Below are 24,764 nucleotides of genomic sequence, written 5' to 3'. Positions count from 1 at the left end.
TTTTTTTTTTTACTGATTTCAGAGAGGAAGGGAGAGAGAGAGAGAAATATCAATGATGAGGGAGAACCATTGATTGGCTGCCTCCTGCACACCCCGTACTGGGGATCTAGCCCGCAACCCGGGCATGTGCCCTTGACCAGACTCGAACCCGGGACCCTTCAGTTCGAAGGCGAACCCAGGACCCTTCAGTTCGCAGGCCACCTCTCTATCCACTGAGCCAAACCGGCTAGGACAAGACACGTCATTTCTATCACCCCAGAAAGGTCCTGCCTGTCTCTTTCCAGTCAATTCTCCCCGTGTCCAGAGTTCTGAAGGGTCTAAGTAGTTTCTTGTGTTTGCGTTTTGAAGGGATCACTCTGGCTACAAAGCAGAAGACAGGCTGAGGCCAGCAAGGAGAGTACGGCACTGGCTAGAGCGGACTGGTTGCACTGAGGTCGCCTAGCAACCAGATAGCGTTGTGTAAAGGTTGACAGTTAAGCGCGGAGTAGGCAGTACAGGCCCCGCCCCATCCCATCTAGGCCCCGCCTCACCCCGCTCCGCGAAGGAGCCAGTAGGCAGCGCCGCCCCAGGTCGAGGGGCGGGCACAGGCTTCTCATTGGTCGGTTTTCCGGAAGCCATAGGATTCGGAATCTCGCCCGAAGTCGTGCGACAGCCGGCTGCGTGTGGGTGCGTGGTGCGTGGCGGCGGCGCGTGGCGTGTGGTTGGGAGTCGGGGCGGCGCGGCGCGGGCACGTTCACTTCACGTTGGACAGAGTTCCCCTCGCGCTGAGTCTGTGTCCTCCCTTTGCAGTAGCGGAACATGCTCCGCACGGGACACCGCACCCCCTACCGCACAGCCATATTGCCGGCCAGAGCGTTGTCTCCGCGATTGGGACCGGACGGCAGGGGCTCGGGAACCCCACAGCCCCAGGCCCAAGTGCGTGACTGACCCTCCCGTTCCCAGAGCCCCCAGCGCCGGCCAGGATGTTCGTCTTGGTGGAGATGGTGGACACCGTGCGGATCCCCCCGTGGCAGTTTGAGAGGAAGCTCAACGACTCCATTGCCGAGGAGCTGAATAAGAAGCTGGCCAACAAGGTACTGGGGGCGGGGTTGCGGCTAAGCCTGGGCGCGGGGGGGCCCGCACTGCCCACCCGCAGGCTGCGGGCCTCGCGTCGGTCATGCCAAACCCGGGCCTTGAGCAAGAAGCTTGTCTTAGAACTCGGTTTCCTCACCTGTACATGGCAGTCCTGATCCCACGAGGATGTCGGAGGGAACCGAAAGGAAATCTGGTTTGAGAAAGGCCCTGGTGACGGCGAAGTGCGAGATTCCACACTTCCCAAGTTCCTTTGCAATCTGGGGTTCACACTCTGGGCCTCGGGTTCCTTTTGTAAAATCGAAATCATAATTGCTGCCCCGGCCCGTATAGCTCAGTGGTTGAGCATCGACCTATGAGCCAGGAGGTCACGGTTCGATTCCCGGTCAGGGCACCTGCCTGGGTTGTGATCTCCATCCCCAGTGTGGGGCGTGCAGGAGGCAGCCAGTCAATGATTCATCATTGATGTTTCTCTCTCTCCCTCTCCCTTCTCTCTGAAATCAATAAAAGTGTATTTTTAAAAAAAGGGAATAATAATTTCTGTCCAACCGTGCATTGCTTTTGTGAAGATGGATGGCCAGGAGGTTTGTGCACCTTCTGTGTGCCTTAGTGCCAGCTCGCCAGAGAGTTGCTGCCTTTTCTGCAGTAACCCTCCCTCCTCAGCTATTCTGTGACATCACTCTCCTTCTTAGCACTTCAGTTTCTATACTCTGTTTTCTTGTTTGTTTAGTGGGTTACTGTTTTTGTCTTTTCCTCTCCATGAGAGCAGGGGCCCCTGTCTGTCTTCTTCCCCCAGCGTCTCCCCCATATTAGGCAGAGTCGCTCAGAGTAGATGTCCCGTAGTTGTCTGTTGATGGAGTGAATGGCACAGACAAGGCTCTGCCCTGTAGTGTGGTGGGAAAAGCGGATGAGAAGGAGAGGATCCCACAGTTGAGTGTGACGACAAGTTGAGGAAGAGGCTATGACGGACAGGGTTCACCGCCCGTGGAAGAAAGGAACGTGTACAGTGAGGGAGACGGCTGCTTTGTTAGGGAGAGCTGGAGCTAACGAGAGGATTCGTTAGGGGCGGGGCTGCGCCCAGAGCGGGGCTGTGCCGACAGAGGAAACAGCATGTGACCTTTGGAGGGAATATTGTATCTTCACGGCATGGAGGAGGCTGGTGTGGCCTGGGCAGGGGCCAGGCCGCCCAGGGCCGATAGGACTTCCTGGGATTTGGTGTTCATCCGCGGAACAGCAGGTGTGGGGGAGCCGGCAAGGGGAAGGCTGGCCGGCTTTAGAGGGAAGCAAGTCCCTTCCATAGAGCTGAGCTCACAGGGCGGGGTGCAGACCTAGGGAGTCGGTGGTGGTGGAGAGAACTGCGGGAGCCCCTGGTGGATGGCTCTGGTGACCTTGTGATGTCGAAAGCCAGGGGCCTGTGGGGGATGGAGTGTGATCATGGTGGAGAGGTGTGCAAAGTCCAAGAATGGAATGGAGCCCCTTTGTGGCATGGGTCCTTTAGGGACCTGTTGGGACAAGTCTCACTTTCTTTCTGTTTTTCAAATATGTTTTTATTGATTTTTAGAGAGAGAGGAAGGGAGAGAGGGAAACATCATTAAGAGAGAGAAACATTGATTGCATGCCCCCTACTGGGGTCCAGCTTGCAATCCAGGCATGTGCCCTGACTGGGAATTGAACCGGTAACCTTTTGGTGCATGGGACAGCACTCAGCCAACTGAGCCACACCAGCCAGCATGAGACAAGTCTTTATATAATGCACTTTCTAAAAAATTCTTTATTGTTGAAAGTATATATACTTTTTATTTATGTATTTATTTTTATTTTTATTTTTTTAATTTCTTTATTGATTAAGGTGTCACATATTTGTCCTCATCCCCCCCATTCCCATCCCACACCCCTCCCCACGGATGCCCCAACCCCCTGTTGATCTTAACCATTGGTTAGGCTCGTATGCATGCTATATAATTTTTAAAATATATTTTTTTATTGATTTCAGAGAGGAAGGGAGAGGTAGAGAGAGATAGAGAAACATCAAACATCAATGATGAGAGAAAATCATAGATCAGCTGACTCCTGCACACCCCCTACTGGGGATCGAGCCCACACCCGGGCATGTGCCCTTGACTGGAATCGAACCCGGGACCCTTCAGTCCTCAGGCTGACACTATCCGCTGGGCCAAACTGGCTAAGGCTCTATATTTGAATCACTGAGTCATTTGAGAGGAGGCCAAACAGAGAGGTTCATGGTCTAGCTAAGGGCATAGAGCTTGTGCTGGACTTTGCCTCATCGTGGTGAGGTCTGGCCAGGACTCTGAGTTCTCTGAGCTTCTTGCTAATCCTTGAGCCGTCCTGCAAGGTCTCTCATTGGGAGGTGATGATGCTGGTGGCAGATTAGCAGACACCAAGCAAGCCGCCAGTTGTTGGGAGCACCGTGGGGTGGGGGTGAGGCATGGGCTGTTCTCTGCCGCCTTGGGACCGTGGCCACGTGTCACTCTGCCAGCCTCGATCCCTGTGGCCTTGTCTGTGTGTCTGAGACTCTGTAAGCAGAACAGAGATTAGTTGTGGTTCTGATGTTCACCGAGCTGTGAGCTCTAGCATGGACTTGGGGACCTTGGGAAGTGTAGGTTTAACCAGGGGTTCCCCTACCACCATCCCTACTAGTAATAATAGTGGTCCTTGACTGATTATTATTTCTAGCATGTGAGCCAGGTACTGGGTAGGGGTTTCCCATCCATTCTCTCTATTTAACAACCTGGTAAGTCCATTTTTGCAGATGGGGAAACCAAGGCCCAGAGAGATGGCCTTGGAGGTCACACAGGGAGTAACCTGATCCATTGTAACCTGGATCTGCCTTGTCACCAAAGGCCCTCTTCTTTCCGGAGCTCCACCTCCTTCTGAGGTTCCATATCTGTGCTTCTGTAGGCAGGACCCCAACTCGTCTCCAGCTGTAAAACGGGGTGATTATACTTGCCTTGGGGTGGTGGGCCTCAAAAGAGATGGCCTGGAGCTGGGCCTGGGGTCACCGAGTGTGTGTGTGTGTGTGTGTGTGTGTGTGTACATAGGTCGTGTACAACGTGGGACTCTGCATCTGTCTGTTCGACATCACCAAGCTGGAGGATGCCTACGTGTTTCCTGGGGATGGGGCGTCGCACACCAAAGGTGGGTACCCTCTTCTCCTGGGGCGTTGGCTCTCCGGAGGCTCAGTTCGGGGGTGGGAGTCCCGGTCTGGGGTTGGGAGACCTGGGGCCTAGTTCTGACTGATGGGCAGAATCTTCTCTCTGGGCCTGTTTCCTTATCTGGAAGAAATTCTCCAGGCCTCGCGGGCCATCCGTGTTGGAGCATGTGTCAGCACCTCATCCCTCTGAGGCGGGAGACCATCCATCGCACAGCAGGCCGCACAGGGTCCCAGTCATCCGTTCCTCTGGGGGGCTCCCCGTGCGCTTTTGGAAGTGGTTGCTCCAGATGGTGCCCCCTGGGCACAGGATCGTACTGTCCTGCCCCCCCCGCCCTGCGTAAGTCCAGTGCCCAAACCGGCCTGGCACAGACTTGGCAGAGGCTCCGTGGGGATTTAGTGAGCTGAACTGATGTGTCATGTGGGGGACGGGGTTTTTCCATCCTGTGGGTAAGTGACCCTTGGCTGCCCTCATTTGCTCTCCGTGAGGTCCGATGAGGACCTATAAACCTTCATGATGGCTTAGACGTCCCTTTGCCTCCTCACAGACAGGGAGGGGCTGCCCGCTGCTCCCTCTCCCTCCCCCAAGCCTTCCTGCCCCATGGAGCCGCGAGGAGGCAGCCTGGCAGAGAGCTGGGGCTCGTGGGCCTTGCTGTCCTTGGCAGCGGAGGGTGCTGGTGGCAGAAGCCTGTGTTCAGGGATTGAACCTGTCTGAGGAAGGCAGATTCAACCACATGGCCCTGTCCCATGGTCCAGAAAGACTTGGAGTCTCCCATGGCAGAACAAGGCAGAATAGCTGTGTGACTCTGAGCAGGTTACCCAGCCTCTCTGGGCAGTAGTAGCATAACAGCTGACATGTGAGATTGAGATAGTCACTCAGTGGCCAGCAGGGGGCAGCCTCATACTTACATTTTAGCCCCGGGTATTCAGGCCAATGATGGGTGCTCCCCACCTCCCCCACTTCAGTGCTTTAAGTGAGGGCAGGAGTGGCAAGACCCTGGCTTGCAGTCCGGCGAATGGGGCCTCCTAGGACAGGGCACGAGGACCCACAGAAGCATGCATGCTAGGCAGGTTATCAGCTCTGTCCCCCTTCCTTAATCTCAGGGCACTTGCCTGGGGCACACTTCACCAGTCGGAGGCGCCTTTGCCAGGTGCTTCTGCCCTTTTAGAATTGAAAGGAGAGCCTGGAGGGAGGTTGGAATTGACTTTGTTGTCATTGGCCCAGAATCGGCTGCCACTAGAGGGACTCAGGTGTGACTCATCTGATGGGTTTGGGAGCCAGCTCTCAGATCCAGGGCCACTGCTGCTGGCCTCTTACGAGGACCAAGCAGGGGACCTTGCAGGGGACGGCGTGAGGGTCCCTCTGACTCAGCCGCGGGGGCTGGGCCCACAGGGACTCCTGAGTGGACTGCTGGGCAGGTTCCTGGAGCAGCTACGGGGCCTCTGGGTCAGTGTGCTGGCGATGAGGGCCGCCCTGGTTGACGCGGCCATCCCTCACGTGCCTGCGCATCACTGACATGCTCTCCTTTCCAGTTCATTTCCGCTACGTGGTGTTCCACCCGTTCCTGGACGAGATTCTGATTGGAAAGATCAAAGGCTGCAGCCCCGAGGGAGTGCACGGTAATGGCGGCCCTGACTCCAGACACCTGGGAGCACAGGAAGCGGGGAGCGGGAGGGCAGGGGCTGGGGCAGTGGCCAGGCCAGATGGCCTCCCTTTAGCTTCTGTGCTGGGCCCCGTGGTGAGGGGAGGGGTCAGATACAGAAGCAGACTCTTCCCGGGGAGAGCGAGAATATTCAGCCCCTCTTGCGTTCATGTAGCGGCGAGACCTCAGCGCTGTGAGCTTCACCGTGAGGCGGGACCTCGGCCTCAGGGGGTCCTGGAGCGGGCGGAGGTGACTCAGGGTGGTCAGCACCCACTGGTCCATGTTGTGTGCGGTGGCTGCTCGGGGTGTGTGAGTGGTATAGGCAGAGGCCCACGTGGGACTCCGAGGTTGGGGGGGTCATTTCCTGATGACATCTGCCCCGTAGACAGCACACAGTGAGGGGCTTGCCGCTTGAGTGTCCAGACCCCTCAGTGTTGAACTGTCCATGTAAGCCCTGTCCCACGCTGTCACTTCCAGTCTCTCTAGGGTTCTTCGACGACATCCTCATCCCCCCCGAGTCACTGCAGCAGCCAGCCAAGTTGTATCCTCCCAACGTTAAAGTGGGCCCAGCGCTCGGGCCTCTGGAAGACGGTCCTCACTCCGTGGTGTGGCCGGGGTCTTGGGGTCTGAAGCTGCCGGCCTCTGCCCACCGCCAGCTGTGCTTGGGTTCTGGAAGCACCGAGCTGCCTGTGCTTCCCCCCTGACCATGATGCCCCTGCCTGTGCCTCTGGGCTGCCAGGCCTGGCTGTGTAGGTTGTATGCTGTAGGCAGGATGCTGCTCACTTCCGTTCACTTGGCTTAGGTTGTCCCTGCGGAAATCATCGCAAAGATAATTTCCCTTGAGAGCTTTGCCCTGCCTGGCTCCTCTCCCCTCCTCCTGGTCTGTAAGGGGGTAGCATCAGCCAGCACTGGAGTGTCCTCTGCTGGTCTCCCTGTCCCGGCCCTCACCTGCTGCAGAGCAGGTGTCTGTTTCTGTGCATCCTCACTGAAGGGACCCCATCCTGTCATGACTGTACCTATGATGCCCAGTGCAGGACCTGGCACAGGAGAGGCAGGACCCCACGGCTGCCACTAGAGGGCAGTGTGGCTCCAGTGGTTCAGCAGCCAGAGCTCAGCCAGGGCCTGTGTGTGATTCCAGAATTTGTCAGAAAACCTGACCCAACCCCATTGGTGCTCTCACCAGCTGTGGGCCCTCAGGCACGTGACCTCCCACCATCAACCCCTTGAAAACTGGGAAAGCCCTTGCACTGCCTGGTCCGTGTCCAAGGTGCGGATGGAGGGGGGTGAATGGAGAGGGGTGTGGACTCACACGGTGCACGGAACACGGGACAGCTTTAGCTAACCTGAGGGCTGACCCGTGGGTCCTGTGGAAGCACTTTCCATGTTTACCTTGACCACACCCTGTGCGGTGGGCCTCGCTACAGCCCCATTTTATAGATGGACACCCTGAGAGGTGGGGCCTGACCCCAGGTCACAGCTGTCAGGTGGTGGGGCTGATTCTGCACTTGGCAGTTGGCCTCAGAGGATGCACAGGCCGATTTGGACCTGGCAGGGGGGACCCCAGGCAGCAGTTGGCCATGGTCATTCCCGTCTTGAGAGGCGAACTCCAACTCCGCTCTCAAGCCTCCTCCTTGCTTTGATGACCTGCAGGAGCCTGTGGGTGCTTGGTAGGGGCCCCCAAGTTCCCAGCCTGCTCCTGCTCCTGCTCCTCTCCTCGGGCCCAGACTGCCTGCCAGCCAGAGTGAACTCAATCTGGGATTGGATTTTCGGGGGGTGGGGGGGAGGTTCTGTGGGAGGAACCCCCAACCCTCAGGAACTCCCCCACGGTCCGGTTGTTGCCTTGACCTGCACCCTGCCCAGCGACGATGCAGAGCAGGTGTGGGTGTGGGAGTATGAGACGGAGGAAGGGGCACACGACCTGTACATGGACACCGGCGAGGAGATCCGCTTCCGGGTGGTGGACGAGAGCTTTGTGGACACGTCCCCCACTGGGCCCAGCTCCGCCGAGGTGGCCTCTACCAGTGAGGAGCCGCCGAAGAAGGAGGCCCCGTACACGCTTGTGGTGAGATGTCGCGTGTGTGCTGAACCCCTGGGGCTGTGGTGTGGGAGCCACTTCTTTGCGTGGTAACTGGGCCCCGCTCCTGGAGCCCCTCCCACAGCAGGTCAGAGTGCAGCCATGTGTGGTCTTGGGCAGTCATGTCTCCCTGGGAGCTTGGCTTTCTGTGGCCGTAATCCTTGTGGGGAGGTGTAGGCCGGTGCGGTGCCAGGGACAGCCAAGCCTGATGACAAGGCCACTGATAATGGGAGAACCAAGGAGGGGACTTGGGAGGAGTCGGTCTCAAGAGTATGGGTGGGGCTTCAGGGAGGGTGCCCCTCAGGGCTGCCCCCACACCAGGCCCAGCACGGGCCTGAGGTGACAGGGAAGCTGTGACCAGCCAGAGCCGACTTGGGTTTGTTTAGCCTTTTACCCTCATGAACTCAGTGACAGAGTGGGTTTCAGGGCCTTCTGGTGTCATGTCAGCCCCAGGTTGTACACTTTGGGGGCAGCTGTCAGAAATCCAGGTGGCCCAGGGCATCCCCCTACATGTATTTGGCTGCTGGGGCTCAAGGTCACCAGGCCTTTCTGGTAGGAAGAGACCACAGGTGGCTCGGGCGGGCACGCTCACCCGCAGGTGCTTCTGGATGGGCCTGGGGACAAGGAAGGGTATCTTACCCCAAGGCCGTGGGGCCAGGGCAGTGTCCTTAGTAAACCAGCGCTTTCCTTATAGGCCTTAGAAGTTGGGGCAGGAGGGGAGTCTGGCTGTGTGCCCATGTGCCAGCTGGGAGTGCTGGGCCTGCTGGGTGCCCTGAACAAAGGGCTTCTTTTGCCTCCTGAATTGGCTCAAGCCCCAAAGGTAGATGAAATGTGCCTGTTCTCTCTCCTCCCGGCAGGGATCCATTAGTGAGCCGGGCCTGGGCCTTCTCTCCTGGTGGACTAGCAGCTAGCCCTGGTGCTGGACGGTGGGCCAGCCCAGTCCGCAGGCCCTACCCCAGCCTTGGGAGGTGCCCGAAGCCAGCAGCAGCCCAGATGCCGAGGAGCGGTCTGCAGAGCCTACAGTAGGGAGCTACCGGTGGGCCAAGTGTGCCCTGCCAGCTCGTCGCCTCCCTGCCATCTGGCATTGCTCCTCTTCCCGGAAGTCCCGCTCTCAGTGACAGACCATTGAATAAACAATGGCAACACCAGTTAAGGAGCCACCTGTCTCACTGGCTGCTGTCACGATCTAAGGTCGAGTTGCCACAGCTGGGACAGCATGTCCTTCCTCTCTTCAAATCACTTGTGGAGACGGCCCCCCACAAATGGCAGGATTGGGGGCTGAGAGCCAGGCTGCCTCAGGCCAGGCTCTGGGCTGGTTGAGCTTGGTGGCTCCGTAAGGTAATACAGGGAGCGAGAGGCTGGCCTGGGGTAGCTGCCTGGGCCGTGGAGCTATCAGTTCTGAGGAGAGTGAGGATTGAGGGACAAGCACCCTTCCTTCCCACTAACATGCGGAAGGTGGAGGCCATGGGCTTTGCGGGCTCCAGGTGAGGACTGGTGACCAGCTGTGTCATCCTCTTCCTCCCATCAGTATAGCAGGAAGCTTGGGGACGGCGGTCGCTCTCAGCCCACGGCCACAACAGGAACACCCTGTGGGTGTGCTGCGGACCCCCAGATCCTGGCATGCGGGCAGTACCCATTGTTTATTCAGAATGGTTCTGCCACGTTCACCCACTTCTGCTGGGACCAGGACCCTGGTTTTGTGGTAAATCTAGGTGAGGGCCCCTGCCCTTGCCCTTTGGCCCACACATGGCCCCGGAGGTGTGGGTAGTGCCAGCGGGTGTGGCTCCAGGGGGGAGCAGCTGTGGGATAGGTGCCTGCCACTGCCTCCTGCTCAGGGCCAGGCGTGTGCATCGTGGACGAGCTGTGACCTCGGACAGGTGCCACTGTGTTTGGAGGACTGAATGCCGGCGGAAGGGGAGGCACTGCCACCAGGGCCCACATGGGCCCACCTGAAAGGAGGGAGAAGGGGGGAGTCGGCTGGCTCACGCCTGCTTCACTGCAGCGACGGGTCCAGCTGTGGCGTGATTATTGAGGGCCTCCACCAACTTTGGTGAAAAGAGCCCCCCAACCCTGGAGTTGGTAACAGCACAGACACCATCACTCACACAGGAACAGTCACTGAATGGATTCTTATTTTCCTTGCAAGATTAAAAGGTTCTTTAAAATCCTTCAGCCGCCAGTGAAATGATCAGACAGGAGAGAAACTTTAGATGGGAGTTCTGTCATCAAAAATAAATACAGCTGCATGGAGGTGCTCAGGATCTGAACCAAACTAAAAATGGGAAGGCAGGTTAACAACCCTCCAACCACGGGCCGCTCCGTGGGCTGAGGGAGGGCGGGCAGGAGGCCTGGCCATGCCTTCTCAGTGCAGGAAGCCCGGGTGGGTCGGGTCAGATCTGGTTCTGTGACATGCAGCACTCGGCGGTGACACTGGGGCGGAGTCTGAGGGCGGGTGGGATTACCCCTGCAGCTCCTTCATTCTGTTGAGGGCACTGCCAGCGCGGAACCACTCGATCTGGCTCTCGTTGAAGGTGTGGTTCAGGAGGATGGTCTCCTGGGTCCCGTTGGGGTGCTTGATGATGCATGTCAGCGGCTGCAAGAGAGGGGGCGGGTGTGGGTGGAGTGGCTCTTAGGAACATGCCCTGGGTTCTGCTGGAGGGTCAGGGCACCGCCTGGGGCCTTGGGTGCCAGCAAGTGAACCAAGTCCTAGGCCAGTGGCAAGACCTGAATAAAACAACTGCTGAGGCCAAGTGGGTCCTACTGGGCATGAGCTGTTGGCCTCTGAGTGCCAAGCCTGGGCAAATGAGTGAACAGGAGGAGGACCTGAGCTGGCTCCCCTCATTTCTGGGGAGGCACTTCCCTCAGTGGGGGTTGCCTGGAGAATTTAAGGGCCCTTCCAGCTGGGACAAAGGCTCATGGGAAGAGGTGCAGGTGGGGCCAGGTGTAGGAAGGGAAGCAAGGTGGCTGCCCCCTGTGTGCCCCCCTTCGGAGGGCCCTGGGAGAGATGGGATGGCCAGCCTGTCCCCCTTCCCTGGCTCGCTGACCTTGCCAGGGGCAAAGTCCTTCAGGCCCTGGATGGTCAGCTTGTCCACGGGGTGGATCTTGTTGTAGTCGGCGGGGTCAGCGAAGGTGAGGGGCAGCAGGCCCTGCTTCTTCAGGTTGGTTTCTGGAAGGCAGAAAGCACGTTCAGCCCGCAGTGGGCAGGGCCTGGCCCCTTCTCTGTGCAGGACCCTCCCCAGCCAGAGAGCTGCCTTTTCTAAGCGCAGTTAGGGCTCTGGAGGAGACACCCTAGTCCTGCCACCTGGGGACAGACCTGGGACAGTGACTACAAGGCCCAGGTCGGCTGCACTCCCAGCGATGCGCTGCCTCTCGCTAGGGTCCTACAGTGTGCGCGGGTGCTGTGTCCGCAAAGCCTTCCTGACAGACACCAGCAGAAACCCCGTTGACCATGTGGCCTGGACTTCACCTGTTTGGGTCCACAAGTCTGGAAGCAAGCTCAGTGCTTGCCAGAGACCGGAAGCTGTGGGTGTCAGACTCAACACGAATCTGAAGGGGCAGAGGCTGGGGGTGTGGAAAACGGGAGCCATGGGCACAGCCTGGAAACCAGGCACATGGATCCAGACCCAACAGCCATGGTGACCTTGGGCTGCCAGTGAGAACCCCAGAGCGGGGAAGGGGGGGCCTGGGCCTGGCTCCAGCTCACCGTGGATCCTGGCGAAGCTCTTGGTGATGATGGCCCGACCCCCGAGGTGGCGGGGCTCCAGCGCCGCATGCTCCCGGCTTGAGCCCTCGCCATAGTTCTCGTCTCCAATCACCACCCACCGGATGCCATGTTTCTGTCAGGAAGGGGAGGAGGTATGAGGAAGAGGAGGACCTGGCCTGCCCACCCTGCCTCTGGGCTTCCTGAAGTTCACAGGTCGTGGGACTGGAGAGGCCCCTCCTCACCTGCTCCCCAAGGACAGTAAGTCAGAGGTGGACTGGCCCTGACTGACTATAGTGGGCAAGGGGAGGTGCAACCCACCAAGTGCTCAGCACAGAGGCAGGCGCGGTGGAGGCCGCAGTGGGAGCAGAGCCCAGAGCAGTGGGTGTTCAGTGGAGGAGACATACATGGACCTGCCTCCAGGGCACTGGACATCATTCAACTGCAGAGCTACTGGTGTGGGCTCCTAGGTGGAGAGTGCCCCTCCCCTGGACCACCCACTCTGCCCCACCCAGCCACCAGGAGGTGCCAGAGGCCCCCACTCGCCTGTTCCACTGACTCTGACCCACCTTGTAGTAGCGGGCAGTGTCAGGGACGGGACCAAACTCCTGGGTGACGGCATTGCGCACAGAGTTGGCCTTGCCATTTTCAATGTTGATGGCACCAATGAGCAAGTTGTTGGAGATGTTGTCCAGGTGCCCACGGAACTTGAGCCAGGGGCCGGCAGCTGAGATGTGGTCAGTGGTACACTTTCCTTTGACCTGGGTGGGTGGGCAGAGAGGACAGAGATTGGTGCAGGGCCCTTGGCTGGTGGGTCAGGGGAGAAGCCCTCTAGCGGCAGGCAGCGGGCCCAGGGACAGAGAAGAGGTGCAAGATGTGGGTCTGCAGCCCTGGCATTGTCACCTGTGGGGAAAAGGGCTCAGGCAAGGCCCCTCACAGGCCTTGGGAGTGAGATCTCCTGGAATGGACACTCAAAGGGGCAGAGGCTAGTCAGGGCAGCCAGGTAGGTCTGCTCGCTCGCCCTTCAGGCCCAGTTCCCCAGTAAGAGAAGCCCAGGCTTAATGCTACCTGTGTCGCTGTCTGGAGGCTCCTGAGTAAACAGCATCAGTCCATGTCCACCCTGGGTGTGAGGCCCCTGCCCACACCACAAAGGCTCGTATTTGCTCAGCTCCTGAACACAGGCCACACCGCTAATGCCCAGTTTTGGGAACAGAGCAATCAATGGCTCCACTGAGGGGTGGAGACCTGCTGTGCTGGGTCACACATGCCTTTCTTGCCCTCCCTGTGGGGCATTCACTGCCCATACCCACTGGAGGTGGCCCTCACCAGCAGCAACCAGATGGCTGGAGCCCAGACAGCGGCTGCCCAGATCCAGCCGTGCCCGGCCCAGGCCAGTGAAGGGGACACTGGGCTGCAGATGCCCTTGCTCCCGCCCTCACCTTAACCTTGCCCTTCTGCCCAGGCCCAGGGGAGCACATGTGGTTTCACGGCTGTCCTGCCGGCCAGGAAAGGTGCCCGGGCAGGCTGGGGCTGTTCTCGTCCCCACGTTGCTGACCTTGATAAGGATTTGAAGGTCCTCCAGGTCTTTGCCATCCCATTTGTCAAAAGGCTCAAGGAGCTGCAGACGCTGGCTGGTGGGGCTCACGTCCACCCGCTGCCCACTGCCATCCTTGGGAGGGTGCTGGTAGGTGTCCTGCCCAGGGTCGAAATTCTGTGGAGGGACAGGGACACGGGTATTGAATCTTCAGGCCCCTCTCACAGGAGGCAGCTCCCTGCGCCTGAAGCCCTTCCCTCCCAATGACCATAGCTGCGTTACTGGCGCTAACGGTACCACCATGCCTGCCCAGGACCACGATGTTGGGAAGGAAGTGTGCTGGCCACCCTGCACCGACAGTGGCCCGGGGCCTGCAGGACAGACCACGGGGTACAGTGCCCCTCACCGTGTGGGGAAGCTCATCCGCATTCGGGGCCTCCAGCTTGAACTTCTTGCCATCCTTGCCCGTCAGGAAGTCAGTCTCTGGGTTGAACTTGAGGGTGCCAGCAATGGCCAGGGCTGTGACAATCTGAAACGGGGGCGGCCAGTTTGTTGGTTAGCACTGAACGCCACTCCGGTCCCCCATCTCCAGCCAAAGCCTAGATCAAAACGGGGCAGAGCCCAGGAAATGTCCACGTCTCTGCAGAGGCTGGAGCTGCAGGACTAGCTCTGGGACCACCAGCCACCGGGTCTGCAGAGGATTTGAACCCAGGGCAGTCTGGCCTCGACCACTCCCCACTGGGGTCTGGACCTCAGTGTCCTCCTCAGGGCAGGGCCAGCACTGCTGGGTACTCTCTTCTCCCAGGTGTGCCACCCTGGGCAGGGAGAGGCCCTGCTGTGATAAAAATGTCCCTAAGCGGAGCCCTAGCCAGTTTGGCCCAGTGGATAGAGTGTCGGCCTGTGGACTGAAGGGTCCTGGGTTTGATTCCAGTGAAGGGCACATGCCCAGATTACGGGCTCCATCCCCAGTAGGGGGCATGGAGGAGGCAGCCAATCAACGACTCTCTCTCATCATTGATGTTTTTATCTCTCTCGCCCTTTCTCTCTGGAATCAACAAAAATATATTTTTAAAAATCCTATATAATAAAAGGCTAACATGCAAATCGACTAAACAGTGGAATAACTGGTCCTATGATGTGCACTGACCACCAGGGGGCAGACACTCAAGGCAGGAGCTGTCTCCTGGTGGTCAGTGTGCTCCCACAGGGGGAGTGCCGCACCAGAAGCCGGGCTGGCGAGCGCAGCGGCTGTGGCAGGAGCCTCTCCCACCTCCACAGCAGTGCTTAGGATGTCCGACTGCTCCCAGACTGCGAGAGGGCGCAGGCTGGGCTGAGGGACCCACCTCCCCGAGTGCACGAATTTCGTGCACTGGGTCTCTAGTATATATGTGCTAGGCCAGGGTTGTTTATGTATATAAAAATGTCCCTAAGTGGGTAGCACACTGGAAACAAGAAGGCCATCTTGTTACTCATTTTTAGCAAAAGAACCAAAGTATTTCTCAAATACTTATTTAAAAAAATCAAATCAAGAAGGACTGGCTGGCCCGGCCAGCAGGGCCCAGTGGTTGAGCAGCGACCTGTGAACAAGGAGGTCATGGTTTGATTCCCAGGTCAGGGCACATGCCTGGATTGCAGGCTCAATCCCCAGTGTGGGGCATGCAGGAGACAGCCGATCAATGATTCTCATCACTGTTGTTTCTCTCCCTTCCTCTCTGAAATAAAAATATATTTTTTTAAAAAAGGACTGGCTGTGTGCTGAACCGCCACCAAGTGCCTGGAGCACGGGGCTCACTCCATGTTCATCCTAACGAGGAGGCCTTGTCCGTCTGACAGTGCTCGTGCTTTCCGTGTTGCTCATGCAATCCTGACAGGATCCCGGGGCACAGAGAAGTGGCCTGGCCAAGCCAGGACGGCTGGGTAGAGGCATTTGTCCCGGTGCTAATTCCGAAGCTCCTGTTCGTGGTCCCAGCTGTACGAAACCAGCACCTCTGACTCCTGGGACGTGAGGGGGCCAAGTAGTGGCACCATGGGAGCACGATGCTTGGTGCTGGCAAGGCCTGTGACCTTGGTTTCTACTCCCATAACTCCTTGCCCTTCACTGCCAACCCTCCCAGACAGATCCGTGGGTCAAATGCCCTTGCTCCAAGCCCCATGTCCCTCTACCTCCCCTGGCTGGCTAGGGGCAGGGCCCCCAGAGGCAGTCCCAGGCTAGGGCCTGGCTAGGTCATCTCACCTCTGGGGATGTGACGAAGGCATGGGTCTCAGGGTTCGCGTCATTGCGACCTGTGAAGTTCCTGTTGTAGGAGGTGACGATTGTGTTCTTCTCCCCCTTCTTGATGTCCTTTCTGCCAGGTCAGAGGATAGGGTTAGGGATGTCTGGCCTTGTCACCTGGCCCATTCTGCCTACCTCTTGAGAAGGGGTAACAGGAAGACCCTGAAACGAGCCTCCACTATGGGACTCCCGCAGACAGAGCAACAGGGAACCTTGGGGGTCCCTGAGGTTCATGAGACCAGAGAAAAGACAGGCAGAGCCAGACCAAGGCCTGACTCTGCTGACCTGGGCCACTGCCCCCCTTCAAATGGCTCGGTGGGAGCCCCTGCTGTGTCCATTAGGATGGACTCTCCCCACAGCTTCGGCTCCCGTCAGGTGGCCACTCAGTCCCACTGCAGGGCTCTTCCTCTTTACTTCCAGCCCAACTTTCCAGTCCTGCCTGAAGCTAGAGCCTTGTCTCCTTCCCAATAACATCTCCCCTCAACTTCTGGGGCTCCAAACCCCAGGACACAGGGACTATCCAACCAAAGACGTGCCTCTCACCTGTCCCACTGGCCAATGCAGGGGCCACAGGCATTGGCCAGAACGATGCCGCCCACATCCCTCAGGACCTGTGCCTGCAGGGGAGAAAGGCGGACAGGCATTATCAGGGGCAGGGAAAGGCGGCTCAGCTGCTTAAGGGATGAAGAGCTGTCTGGAACCTTGGGGCAGCTCTAGCCGACAACACTATGGCTTGTCCTGTCCCGAAGCCACATTACTCAGCGGTGGGAGCCAGGGGTAGGGGCACGTGGGCACTCACATAGCCGTCCCGCTCAATGGTGGCGCGGATCTGCTCAGAGCCTGGTGTGATGGTGAACTGGGACTTGCACTTGAGTCCGTGATCCAGAGCCTGCTTGGCCACAGCTGCTGAGCGTCCCATGTCCTCATAGCTGGAGTTGGTGCAGCTGCCGATCAGACCTGGGACATTGTGGGGGGTGGGGCCAGGAGTCAGAAGGAGACAGTGACCAGAGGTCTCCACCTGACTTCAACTATCCAGACCTGGTCAAGCGTTCACCAACTGTGCTGGGCCAGGGCTGTTCTTAACAGAGACGAGTTGGAAGCAACCAGCTCTCCTGAAAGAATCAGCTACTCATGACCCAGCCATTTACGGGAAGAGAGTGTGACCACTGAGCACTTGCAATAATGTGCTCTGCAGGTGTGTGCACACCAGGGGGCTCCACGGAAACAGGCCACTGCTGGGTGAGGGCGACAGGAGATGCTCATTCTCTTCCTTTAGACTTTCTGGAATTCTCTGGTTTTTAAAAATTGGTTTAATCAGGGGGGAAGAGTTCTTTTTAAAAAGTCTATTATCACAGTTATTACAAAAGTCAGGGATGACATACTATCTATAGGTATCAAGCCAGTCTAGTCTCTCTTATCAATTCAGCTATTTTTTTCTAATTATTAAACCACCAAATATTTTATTTGCTTCAACTAGTAAGGTAGACCATATTATACAGCACTTTATGCCACACACTGTAGAGAGCTCTTTTCGTATATTAACTTGTCACTCCTCCCAAGAATTTCAACAAATACGATTACCACCCCATTTTACAGACAGAGAACCAGGACATGGGGAGTGAGGTAACTTGCCCGTGATCACCCAACTATGAAGAGGCAGAGCCAGATTCAAACACAGACCGCCTGGCTCCGGGGCCCATGCTCTTCACGGCCACACTCACTGTGACAACGGCAGGTGCTAGTGATGACGACATGCCAGCGTGTCCGTATATGTAAAGTAAAACCAGGCATCCTGGGTAATACGGTGACATGTTCGTACAGAAGGACACACACATGTGTGTGTGCACAGAAACAGCACACATCTCAAAGAGCTCCTAGAGCTGGTTTCTAGTTGGGGGCTGAGATTAGGGGTGCTTTACAAGGAGCATATTTCTTTTATACCAAGAAAAAGTAATGTCTTTAAAAAGCCATAAAGAAAACCCAAACCATTTCAGAAAGTGCCTGATACATTTAGGAAGCACCATGGTGAGTACAGGCAACTGTCCACAGCCCGCAGGCCCACTGGCCCTGAGGCCGGCTCCCGGCAGAGGGGCAGCCGCTCACCCACTCTGATGTCCACAGGCCAGCCTTCCTTCTCGGCCACAGCGCCCACTTCTGCCACCGAGTGGGCCAGGTCAGGGGTGAAGGGCCCATTGATGAGTGGCTTCAGCTGGAGAAAACAGGCATGAGAAGCAGAGAGAGGGAGAGAACAGACTTGGAGCGTGGACAGCCTCTCATCCTCAGAGGCGGTCTGGTCCCTGCTCACCCAGTCCCTCCCTGGGAGGCCAACTACTGCTCCGTAGCCTGCCTGTCCTCTGGCCTGACCCGCAGGTCTCAGGGCCCCAAACTCTGCTTACGCTGGGAACCTCAGGCCTGACCTCAGACAACAAAGCAAACTCCAGGACCTAATCGTGACTTCTGCTAAAGCTAAGGTGTGGCAAACTGAACCCGTTTCCGAATCAGCCACAGCCCCCTCTGCGCTCCCCTTGGCCATTCAGCCCTCCTGCAGCCCCTCCCCACGCACTGGAGCCTGATTCAGGCAGCAGCTGGCGGGGCGCTGGGGAACCTGAGGCCCAGGAGCCCTGCTAGTGTGCAGGCCAGGGCCCTCCCTGACTCCCCAGGGCACACCAATGGAGCCTGAACTCCCACCCTCAGAAACTCCTTGGATCCAGTTCCCTTCCTCACCTCATTAAGGTTAATTTCAATCACTTGGTCATACTGGCAGCCAGGGTCCGGTACCAGGTGAGCCTTGAACTCCTCAGCTAGGTTGGCAATGTCTGAAATCAACAAGGGAGGAGGCTGAAGTATGTGAAACAGAAACTGGTCATGGGTCCTTGAGACCTCATCCATCCATCCATCCATCCATCCACCCCCACCCACCCACCCACCCAACCATCCAAGCCACAATTACCAGCACCTGCCAAACACTGGGCCCTGGCACTGATGGCAAACAAAGAAACAAAACGAGCAGCACAGCACGCTGTCCCTGACCTCGAGGAGCTACAGTCTAGTGTCAGTGAGCAGAGTGACAATACGCTGACAGACACAGGAACACGGGCACACAGGAGAAACCGGCTGAGACCCGAGTCAGGGAAGGCGGCCTAGAGGTGAGAAGTGCTGGGTTTTGAAGTTACTTGGGAATGGACAGGAGGGGAGGGCCTTCCAGGAGTGACTCCATGTGCTCAGAGCAAACAGACTCGCTCTCCCCTCAGCGCCCTGGCCTCTGGCTGCACCAATCAGCCTCGCTCACTGCCCTTCCGAGGCTGGAGACGCCCAGCTAGAACCTCAGGGAAGTTGTGAGGGAGGCTGGGAAAGGGGTTCTTGTTAACAAATGTTTTTCCTCCTCCCCTTGTTAAGGCAGGAATTATAAACAGAAGATCTAGGCCATTTCCAGACCTTCCTGCAGGGGGCACCAGGGACCAGGCCAAGAAGATTCAACATTGAGCACCCTCTCAGGTGAAACTAAAGTCCAATCCTGAGGCCCTTCGAGAAGCTGGTGAGAACTAGACTCCCAACTGCGAAACAGGAGCACACACATAACTGCAGACACGTTTAGGGCTCTTCAGAGCCCCCGAAGCCAGTCTGAGACGCCGGGTTTAGGAGCCCCGTCCTAAAGGGAAAGGTGTCGCTGAGGACTATTCTGCCCCACCACCCTGCCCCGCTGGCTCACCTTTCCGGCCTGTCTTGTTCAGGTAAGTCTTCATTCTGTGGTTGTAAGGAAACACGGAAGTCGTGGCCCCGATTTCTGCGCCCATGTTGCAGATGGTCGCCATGCCTGAGGAGAAAGAGCCCGTGGGGCTGCTGAGCAGCTGGTGTGGGTCCCACACACCTGCTGGTGTGCTCACCATCCTCACACCAGCACTGCCTCCCTTGCTCACACGGCCTAGTGGCCAGGTTAACACCAGGCCAATGATGAGGCCATGGGGGCCAGAGCCAGTTTTGGGGCTCAGAGAAGCCGCTGGGTAGAGTGAAGAGAACACAAGATTCAGCCCTGACAGGCCGAGTTCTAGCTCTGGACTGGCTGGCCTGCTCAGCAGAGTAGCAGCCAGTGCACTGAAGGCTGACCTGGCCAGAATGCCCAGCTGCAATGGTGCCTACTTTGCAGGTAAGAGAGGTCCCAGGTCATGTCACAAAGCAAATGCAAGTGCGACATTCAGGTCTAGGTCCACCCGCCGTCCTTTAGCCACCCCATGGTGCTATGTGGGAATGTTGTGGCTCCCAGGCTTTCCAGCAGTAAGACTGGAACAATGTCCACTGGTTGGACCACGAAGTCCCACACAGAACTGGCAAGGCTGCCCGGCCAGTGTGGCTCAGTGGTTAAGTGTAGACCTATGAACCAGGAGGTCATGGTTCGATTCCTAGTCAGGGGACATGCGCAGTTGCAGGCTCGATCCCCAGATAGGTGTGCAGGAGGCAGCCAATCAATGATTCTCTCTCATCACTGATGTTTCTATTTTTTTCCCCCTGCCTCTCCCTTCCTCCCTGAAGTCAATCAATAAACAACTGGCAAGGCTTACAGATGTCCTGACTGCTGTCAAAATACTGGCCTCATAAGGCCACTGGGACATAGGTCTGGGTTATTGACTTCCTAACTGAGCTGTCAATAGTAGGAAGGGCAACCTGTAAGAGTGGCCCCGTCCGCAACATGGGAAGGTGCAAGGGCCAGCTGAACACAGCTCTGTGGCACTGAGACAGGCACCACGGGGCGCTGGCCTGGGCCATCTCTAAGGCCTGGTCCAAGTCTCTCCCTGGATGTCTGAAGGCCAGGCATGAGGCCAGGTCATCAGGAGTGATGAGCAGGAAAGGCCCGGCTCCACCAATCCGAGGGGAGTGAGTGAGGCTCCAGCTCCAGCCAAGAGAAGATGTGGGAAAGGGGTGCGAGTAGGCGAGCCCTGGCTCTGGCTCCCCAGTCCCACCACCACCTGCCCCGTCCTCTCTGGGTCATCTTCTGCAGCACCCAAGGTACCCCAGAGCCACGGCCAGAGCCTTGCAGCAGAAGTTGGCTCAGCCCCAATTCTGTGTGGCCACATGGCAGTGCCCTGCCCTCCTGGAGGGACCTCCATCTCCTCCCCTGTTTAATGAGGGACCTGGACTAACCATCTCCCCTCTGCCTCTAAGTGTCCATCCCAAGTCCCCAACCGACTGCACAGATTCTCAGGAACGCCATTCACTGCTCCTACGGCTCAACTACAGGTCCCATTTGGCCCAACGCAGGCTGAGGGCACTTCACGCGCGCCTTCCTCACCAGTGCAGGAGATGGAGTCGACGCCAGGGCCATGGTACTCCACAATGGCGCCCGTGCCACCTTTCACTGTGAGGATTCCTGCCACCTTTAAGATCACATCTTTGGGTGAGGTCCACCCGGAGAGGGAGCCCGTCAGCTTCACACCAATCACCTGAATGGGGCAAGACAGCAATTACAGGTCCTGTGTGCCATGGCCAACCAGGAACCCACCTGCTGGATTTCCCACGCTGGCCTATTGCCCCCTGCCTCCTTCCCAGAGAGCTGGGAGGCTGACCTACTCACTCATCCTTTTTGGGTTCCACACATCGCACCCATCCTCCGCAGCCACCCCGGAGCGAGCCCTTCCCTACTCCTCACCTTGGGGCACTTCAGCTCCCAGGGAATCCCAGCCATGACGTCCACTGCATCGGCACCCCCGACTCCAATGCAGATGGCCCCCAGGCCCCCGCCATTGGGGGTATGGGAATCAGTGCCAATCAGAAGAGCCCCAGGATATGCATAGTTTTCCAGAATGATCTGAAAAAGATCTCAAGAACCCAAGATCATAAGCTTTAAAAGCCTTCAGCCCCGCTAGTGTGGCTCAGTAGTTGAGCGTCGACCTATGGACCAGGAGGTCACAGTTAGATTCCTGGTCAGGACACATGCCCGGGTTGCGGGCTCGATCCCTAGGAGGGGGTGTGAAGGAGGCAACTGATCAATGATTCTCTCTCATCACTTATGTTTTTATCTCCCCCGCCTTCCTCTCTGAAATCAATAAAAAATATACTTTTAAAAAAGCCTTCAGCAGAGAATGGAGGTAGGGCCCCAAAAGGGGTCTGTAGAACTGCCCTCTGCTGAGACTGGGCCGGGGGGCCTTCCCAGCACTCCTCCAGGTGGGGTCCCTCCGGTGGGCCCCAGAAGAGCCAGAAACGTGGGGGACGGTGACTGGGCTCATGAATTGCTCCGACAGCTCCTGGCTGTATGACTTGGGTTTGTAAGTGCTTCCCTGCACCTGTTTCCTCGTCTATAAAAACAGGCAGCCCTGGCCGGCATGGCTCAGTGGATAGAGAGTCAGCCTGCGGACTGAAGGGTCCCGGGTTCGATTCCAGTCAAGGGCACATGCCCAGGTTGCAGGCTTGGTCCCCAGTACGGGGCGTGCAGAAGGCAGCCAATCAATGATTCTCTCTCATCATTGATGTTTCTATCTCCATCTCCCTTCCTCTCTGAAATCAGTATTTTTTAAAAACAGGCAAACAACAGTGCTTACCTCACGCATCACTGTGATGGCTCAGTGAGGTTATGTACGTTAATCTGTAATAGTGCCTGGGAGATGCATCATTTTTTAATTTATTATTTGCAGCAAGATCCTTTATCTGAGTTTCTGTTGCTCATCTGTCAGATGGAATCATTCCCCTGACACACATATGGGTGTTGGGAAGGACCAATGAGATGAGAGAAGTGAAAGGCTCTATGAACTGTCAGGACCGACCAAGTGGTGGCAGGCTCCCTGCAACATCACAGGAACCCCAGGGCCTCTGCTGTGGCCAGGCATCTGCCTGGTGACTCGGCAAGGTACGAGGGCCCTCCTCTTAGGAACGCAGAGTTAAAAATCTGGCCCCTTCCCAAGGGTGGCAGCAGGCTGGTGGGACAGGCCAACATAGAGGAAATCTCTAACAAAAAACAACTGTTGGCGAGAACTCTGGTTAACTGTTTCATTTCTCTGCCCTCCTTGCCTCAGTCCTGTCCGAAGACTGATCCATGAAGACCAGCACACAGAATTCAGTGTGCCCACAGGAGGCAGACCACAGGTGTGGTCCACGCCCAGAGGGAGAGGCTGGTGCAGACCCATGGACTACACAAAGTGTCACGATGAAGCTGGTTATGACGGTGACCTTGGTGGTCAGCTGGATGTGGCTGGGTGAATGGGGGTAGGGGGGATGGTGGGAGAAGTGTATTTTAGGCTGAACTAACATCTAGAACATAAAGCTGGAAATTCAACCATCTGTCCATACAACACACATACACTGAGGACCTACTCTGTACTGACCTGGCTGCGGGCCCAGAGGAAGAAATAAGCCACCGTCCCTGTCCCCCCGAGCACAGAGTCGGTGGGGAAAGCACTTGGCACACACTGGGGTCACTGTGAAGGGGTCCCACAAGAGGGCGCCAATGCTGGGCACTGGGGGGTGGGGGGGTAACAGGCCCTGGCAGGGAAGATGCAGAGAAGAATCTGCCAAGGCATTCCGGGGGGAGGGAAGGAGTTAGGTTTGACTTGGACATGGTGGATTAAAACTGCTGATGAAATGACATCAAAGGGGAGAGAAAAGTAAAGAATTCCCTGGAATTTCCTTTTTAAAGAAACAAATACATCAGGCTCTATGCTTAGCTGGTGGCCAGTGGCAGGTGTGAGCTGCCTTCCCCAAACTTTGGCCCAGGAGCTTCCAAAAAGGCCTGGGCATTTGCACTGAGGTAGAATGGGGGGCACCTGGATTAGGGTGTCCTTAGCAACAAAAGGCCAAGGCTGGGTCCACCTGACTCCCTGGCCCTGCCACTGAGAGGCTTTCTGCCCCTGCAGACTAATGTGACCTGCTATTGCTAGGCAGCCCCTTCCTGGCAAGGGCGATGGTTTGAAGGGCAGAGCAGTGATCCGTGGCTCTGGTTTCAGAGTGGGGCAGTGCTGGGGACCCACACGGTCGGATTACCGCCTGACTCAGCTCATCTTGAAGGTGGCCTGGAAGTGAGGCCTGGGATGGAGGCGGGGAGAAGGGTCACCTTGGAAAGGTGCAGAGGCAGGTTTCACATGTATGACAGATACACAATCAGTGCCTAGCCACAAACCAGAACAGTGGTCATGTGATGAAAAGCTAAGCACTTATCTCCCCAAACACGAACACGTGCACTTACACAGACACAATTGCCAACCAGGAGACAAGTCCTCGTTGGAGAGACCCTGGAAGACCGGCTGGCCGACACGGCCCCATGACCTATAGTCCCTTCATCCTACTGAATGCCACGAAGGGGCCAAAAAGACTCCAAGGAGTGCGGGATGCCCTGAGGGGGAAGCGCGCCCAGGGTGACAGGAGGCTGCACAGCAGCAGGGAGCACTTGGATGCAAATCCAGCTCCATAATCGGGTCAGATGGAATTATTCCCCCAACACACATATGGGCAAGTAGATTAACTTCTCTGTGCCTCAGTTTCCTCACCTGTAAGGTGTGGCTAATAAACCCCCCTGCTCAGAGGGTGGTGGTGAGCACTGAGGGAGTGACTATCTGAAAGCGCTAAGTCTATGCCTGGCCACGGCATGTGCTCCGCTAGCATTAGCTGACCATGCACAGGAGCACACCTGTGTGAAGGAGCACAGCAAAAAGTAATACAAAACTACAAAGCTTAGAAGGGCAGCAGGAAACAAGCCAAACTTAAAATGCTGGTTACTGAGGTGGTCAAGGGACTATTTTAATTTCTTACATGGAAAGTGAGAAAGTATAACTTGACATAATGAAAATTAATGTAAAAATGGAAGAGGAGAAGCCTAAGGGCTGACTGAGATGTCGTCATCAATCTCCCCTCCTCCCTCCTGAGCCCTGAGCCCCTGCCCCGCAGGCCTGGAGGTGCTCTCTGGTTCCCTAAGGGCAGCCCGCCACCCCCCACAAAAGGCAGGCCAAGCCCTGCATTACCTGGTGAATGATTCCAGAGCCAGGCCGCCAGAAGCCCACGCCATACTTGGCACCTGCAGATGCCAGGAAATTATACACTTCCTGGTTTATGTCCTGTTGAGACAAATCAATACCCAGAGCATTAGTAACACAGTCCGTGTCTGGGATAACCCTTGCTCACGCCCTCCTCCCACCTGACCTCCCCCACGGCCCTGACACGGCCCCGACATGCTGGCAATGTGGAGACAGGCCTCTCCCGGAGGCCTTCCACAAATAGCCCCAAAGGGCTTGGACGGTGGCCCGCGGTTTCAGCTGGCAGGCCTGGGAGGGAAGCAAGTGAGCAGAGACAGAGCCCAGTTTTACGGTTCCTGGTCAGGGAGCGG

General features: G+C 57.1%; 2 protein-coding genes across 3 annotated transcripts in view; one reads left to right on the top strand and one right to left on the bottom strand.

Moving 5' to 3' along the window:
• The first annotated feature begins 583 nt into the window (after nt 1-583).
• On the top strand, nt 584-9,105 carry POLR3H (RNA polymerase III subunit H). 2 transcript variants are annotated; one of them, XM_008144570.3, is made up of 7 exons: nt 584-666; nt 790-1,073; nt 4,131-4,227; nt 5,774-5,860; nt 6,361-6,424; nt 7,744-7,945; nt 8,815-9,105. In XM_008144570.3, the coding sequence occupies exons 2-7, from the start codon at nt 963-965 to the stop codon at nt 8,866-8,868; spliced, it is 615 nt and encodes a 204-aa protein (XP_008142792.1). In that variant the 5' UTR covers nt 584-666; nt 790-962; the 3' UTR covers nt 8,869-9,105. The 2 variants fall into 2 exon arrangements, with proteins under 2 accessions (XP_008142792.1, XP_028005719.1); XM_028149918.2 differs by having other exon boundaries at nt 657-673.
• Nucleotides 9,106-10,157: 1,052 nt separating this feature from the next.
• Nucleotides 10,158-24,764, bottom strand: part of ACO2 (aconitase 2) — a 43,872-nt gene continuing 29,265 nt past the window's right edge. The window contains exons 4-18 of the mRNA XM_028149917.2: nt 24,403-24,495; nt 21,105-21,263; nt 20,748-20,898; nt 19,173-19,277; nt 18,188-18,279; nt 17,567-17,672; nt 16,263-16,420; nt 16,007-16,080; nt 15,425-15,536; nt 13,598-13,720; nt 13,213-13,368; nt 12,227-12,418; nt 11,661-11,793; nt 11,002-11,123; nt 10,158-10,550 (exon numbers count right to left, since the gene is read on the bottom strand). Coding sequence (XP_028005718.1) covers nt 10,416-10,550; nt 11,002-11,123; nt 11,661-11,793; nt 12,227-12,418; nt 13,213-13,368; nt 13,598-13,720; nt 15,425-15,536; nt 16,007-16,080; nt 16,263-16,420; nt 17,567-17,672; nt 18,188-18,279; nt 19,173-19,277; nt 20,748-20,898; nt 21,105-21,263; nt 24,403-24,495 — 1,911 coding nt within the window. The 3' untranslated portion in view covers nt 10,158-10,415. The remainder of the gene's footprint in view (nt 10,551-11,001; nt 11,124-11,660; nt 11,794-12,226; nt 12,419-13,212; nt 13,369-13,597; nt 13,721-15,424; nt 15,537-16,006; nt 16,081-16,262; nt 16,421-17,566; nt 17,673-18,187; nt 18,280-19,172; nt 19,278-20,747; nt 20,899-21,104; nt 21,264-24,402; nt 24,496-24,764) is intronic.

Source organism: Eptesicus fuscus, chromosome 7, assembly GCF_027574615.1.
Source record: "Eptesicus fuscus isolate TK198812 chromosome 7, DD_ASM_mEF_20220401, whole genome shotgun sequence".
NCBI classification, from domain to species: Eukaryota; Metazoa; Chordata; class Mammalia; order Chiroptera; family Vespertilionidae; genus Eptesicus; species Eptesicus fuscus.
This window is presented reverse-complemented; position numbering and strand designations above follow the sequence as displayed.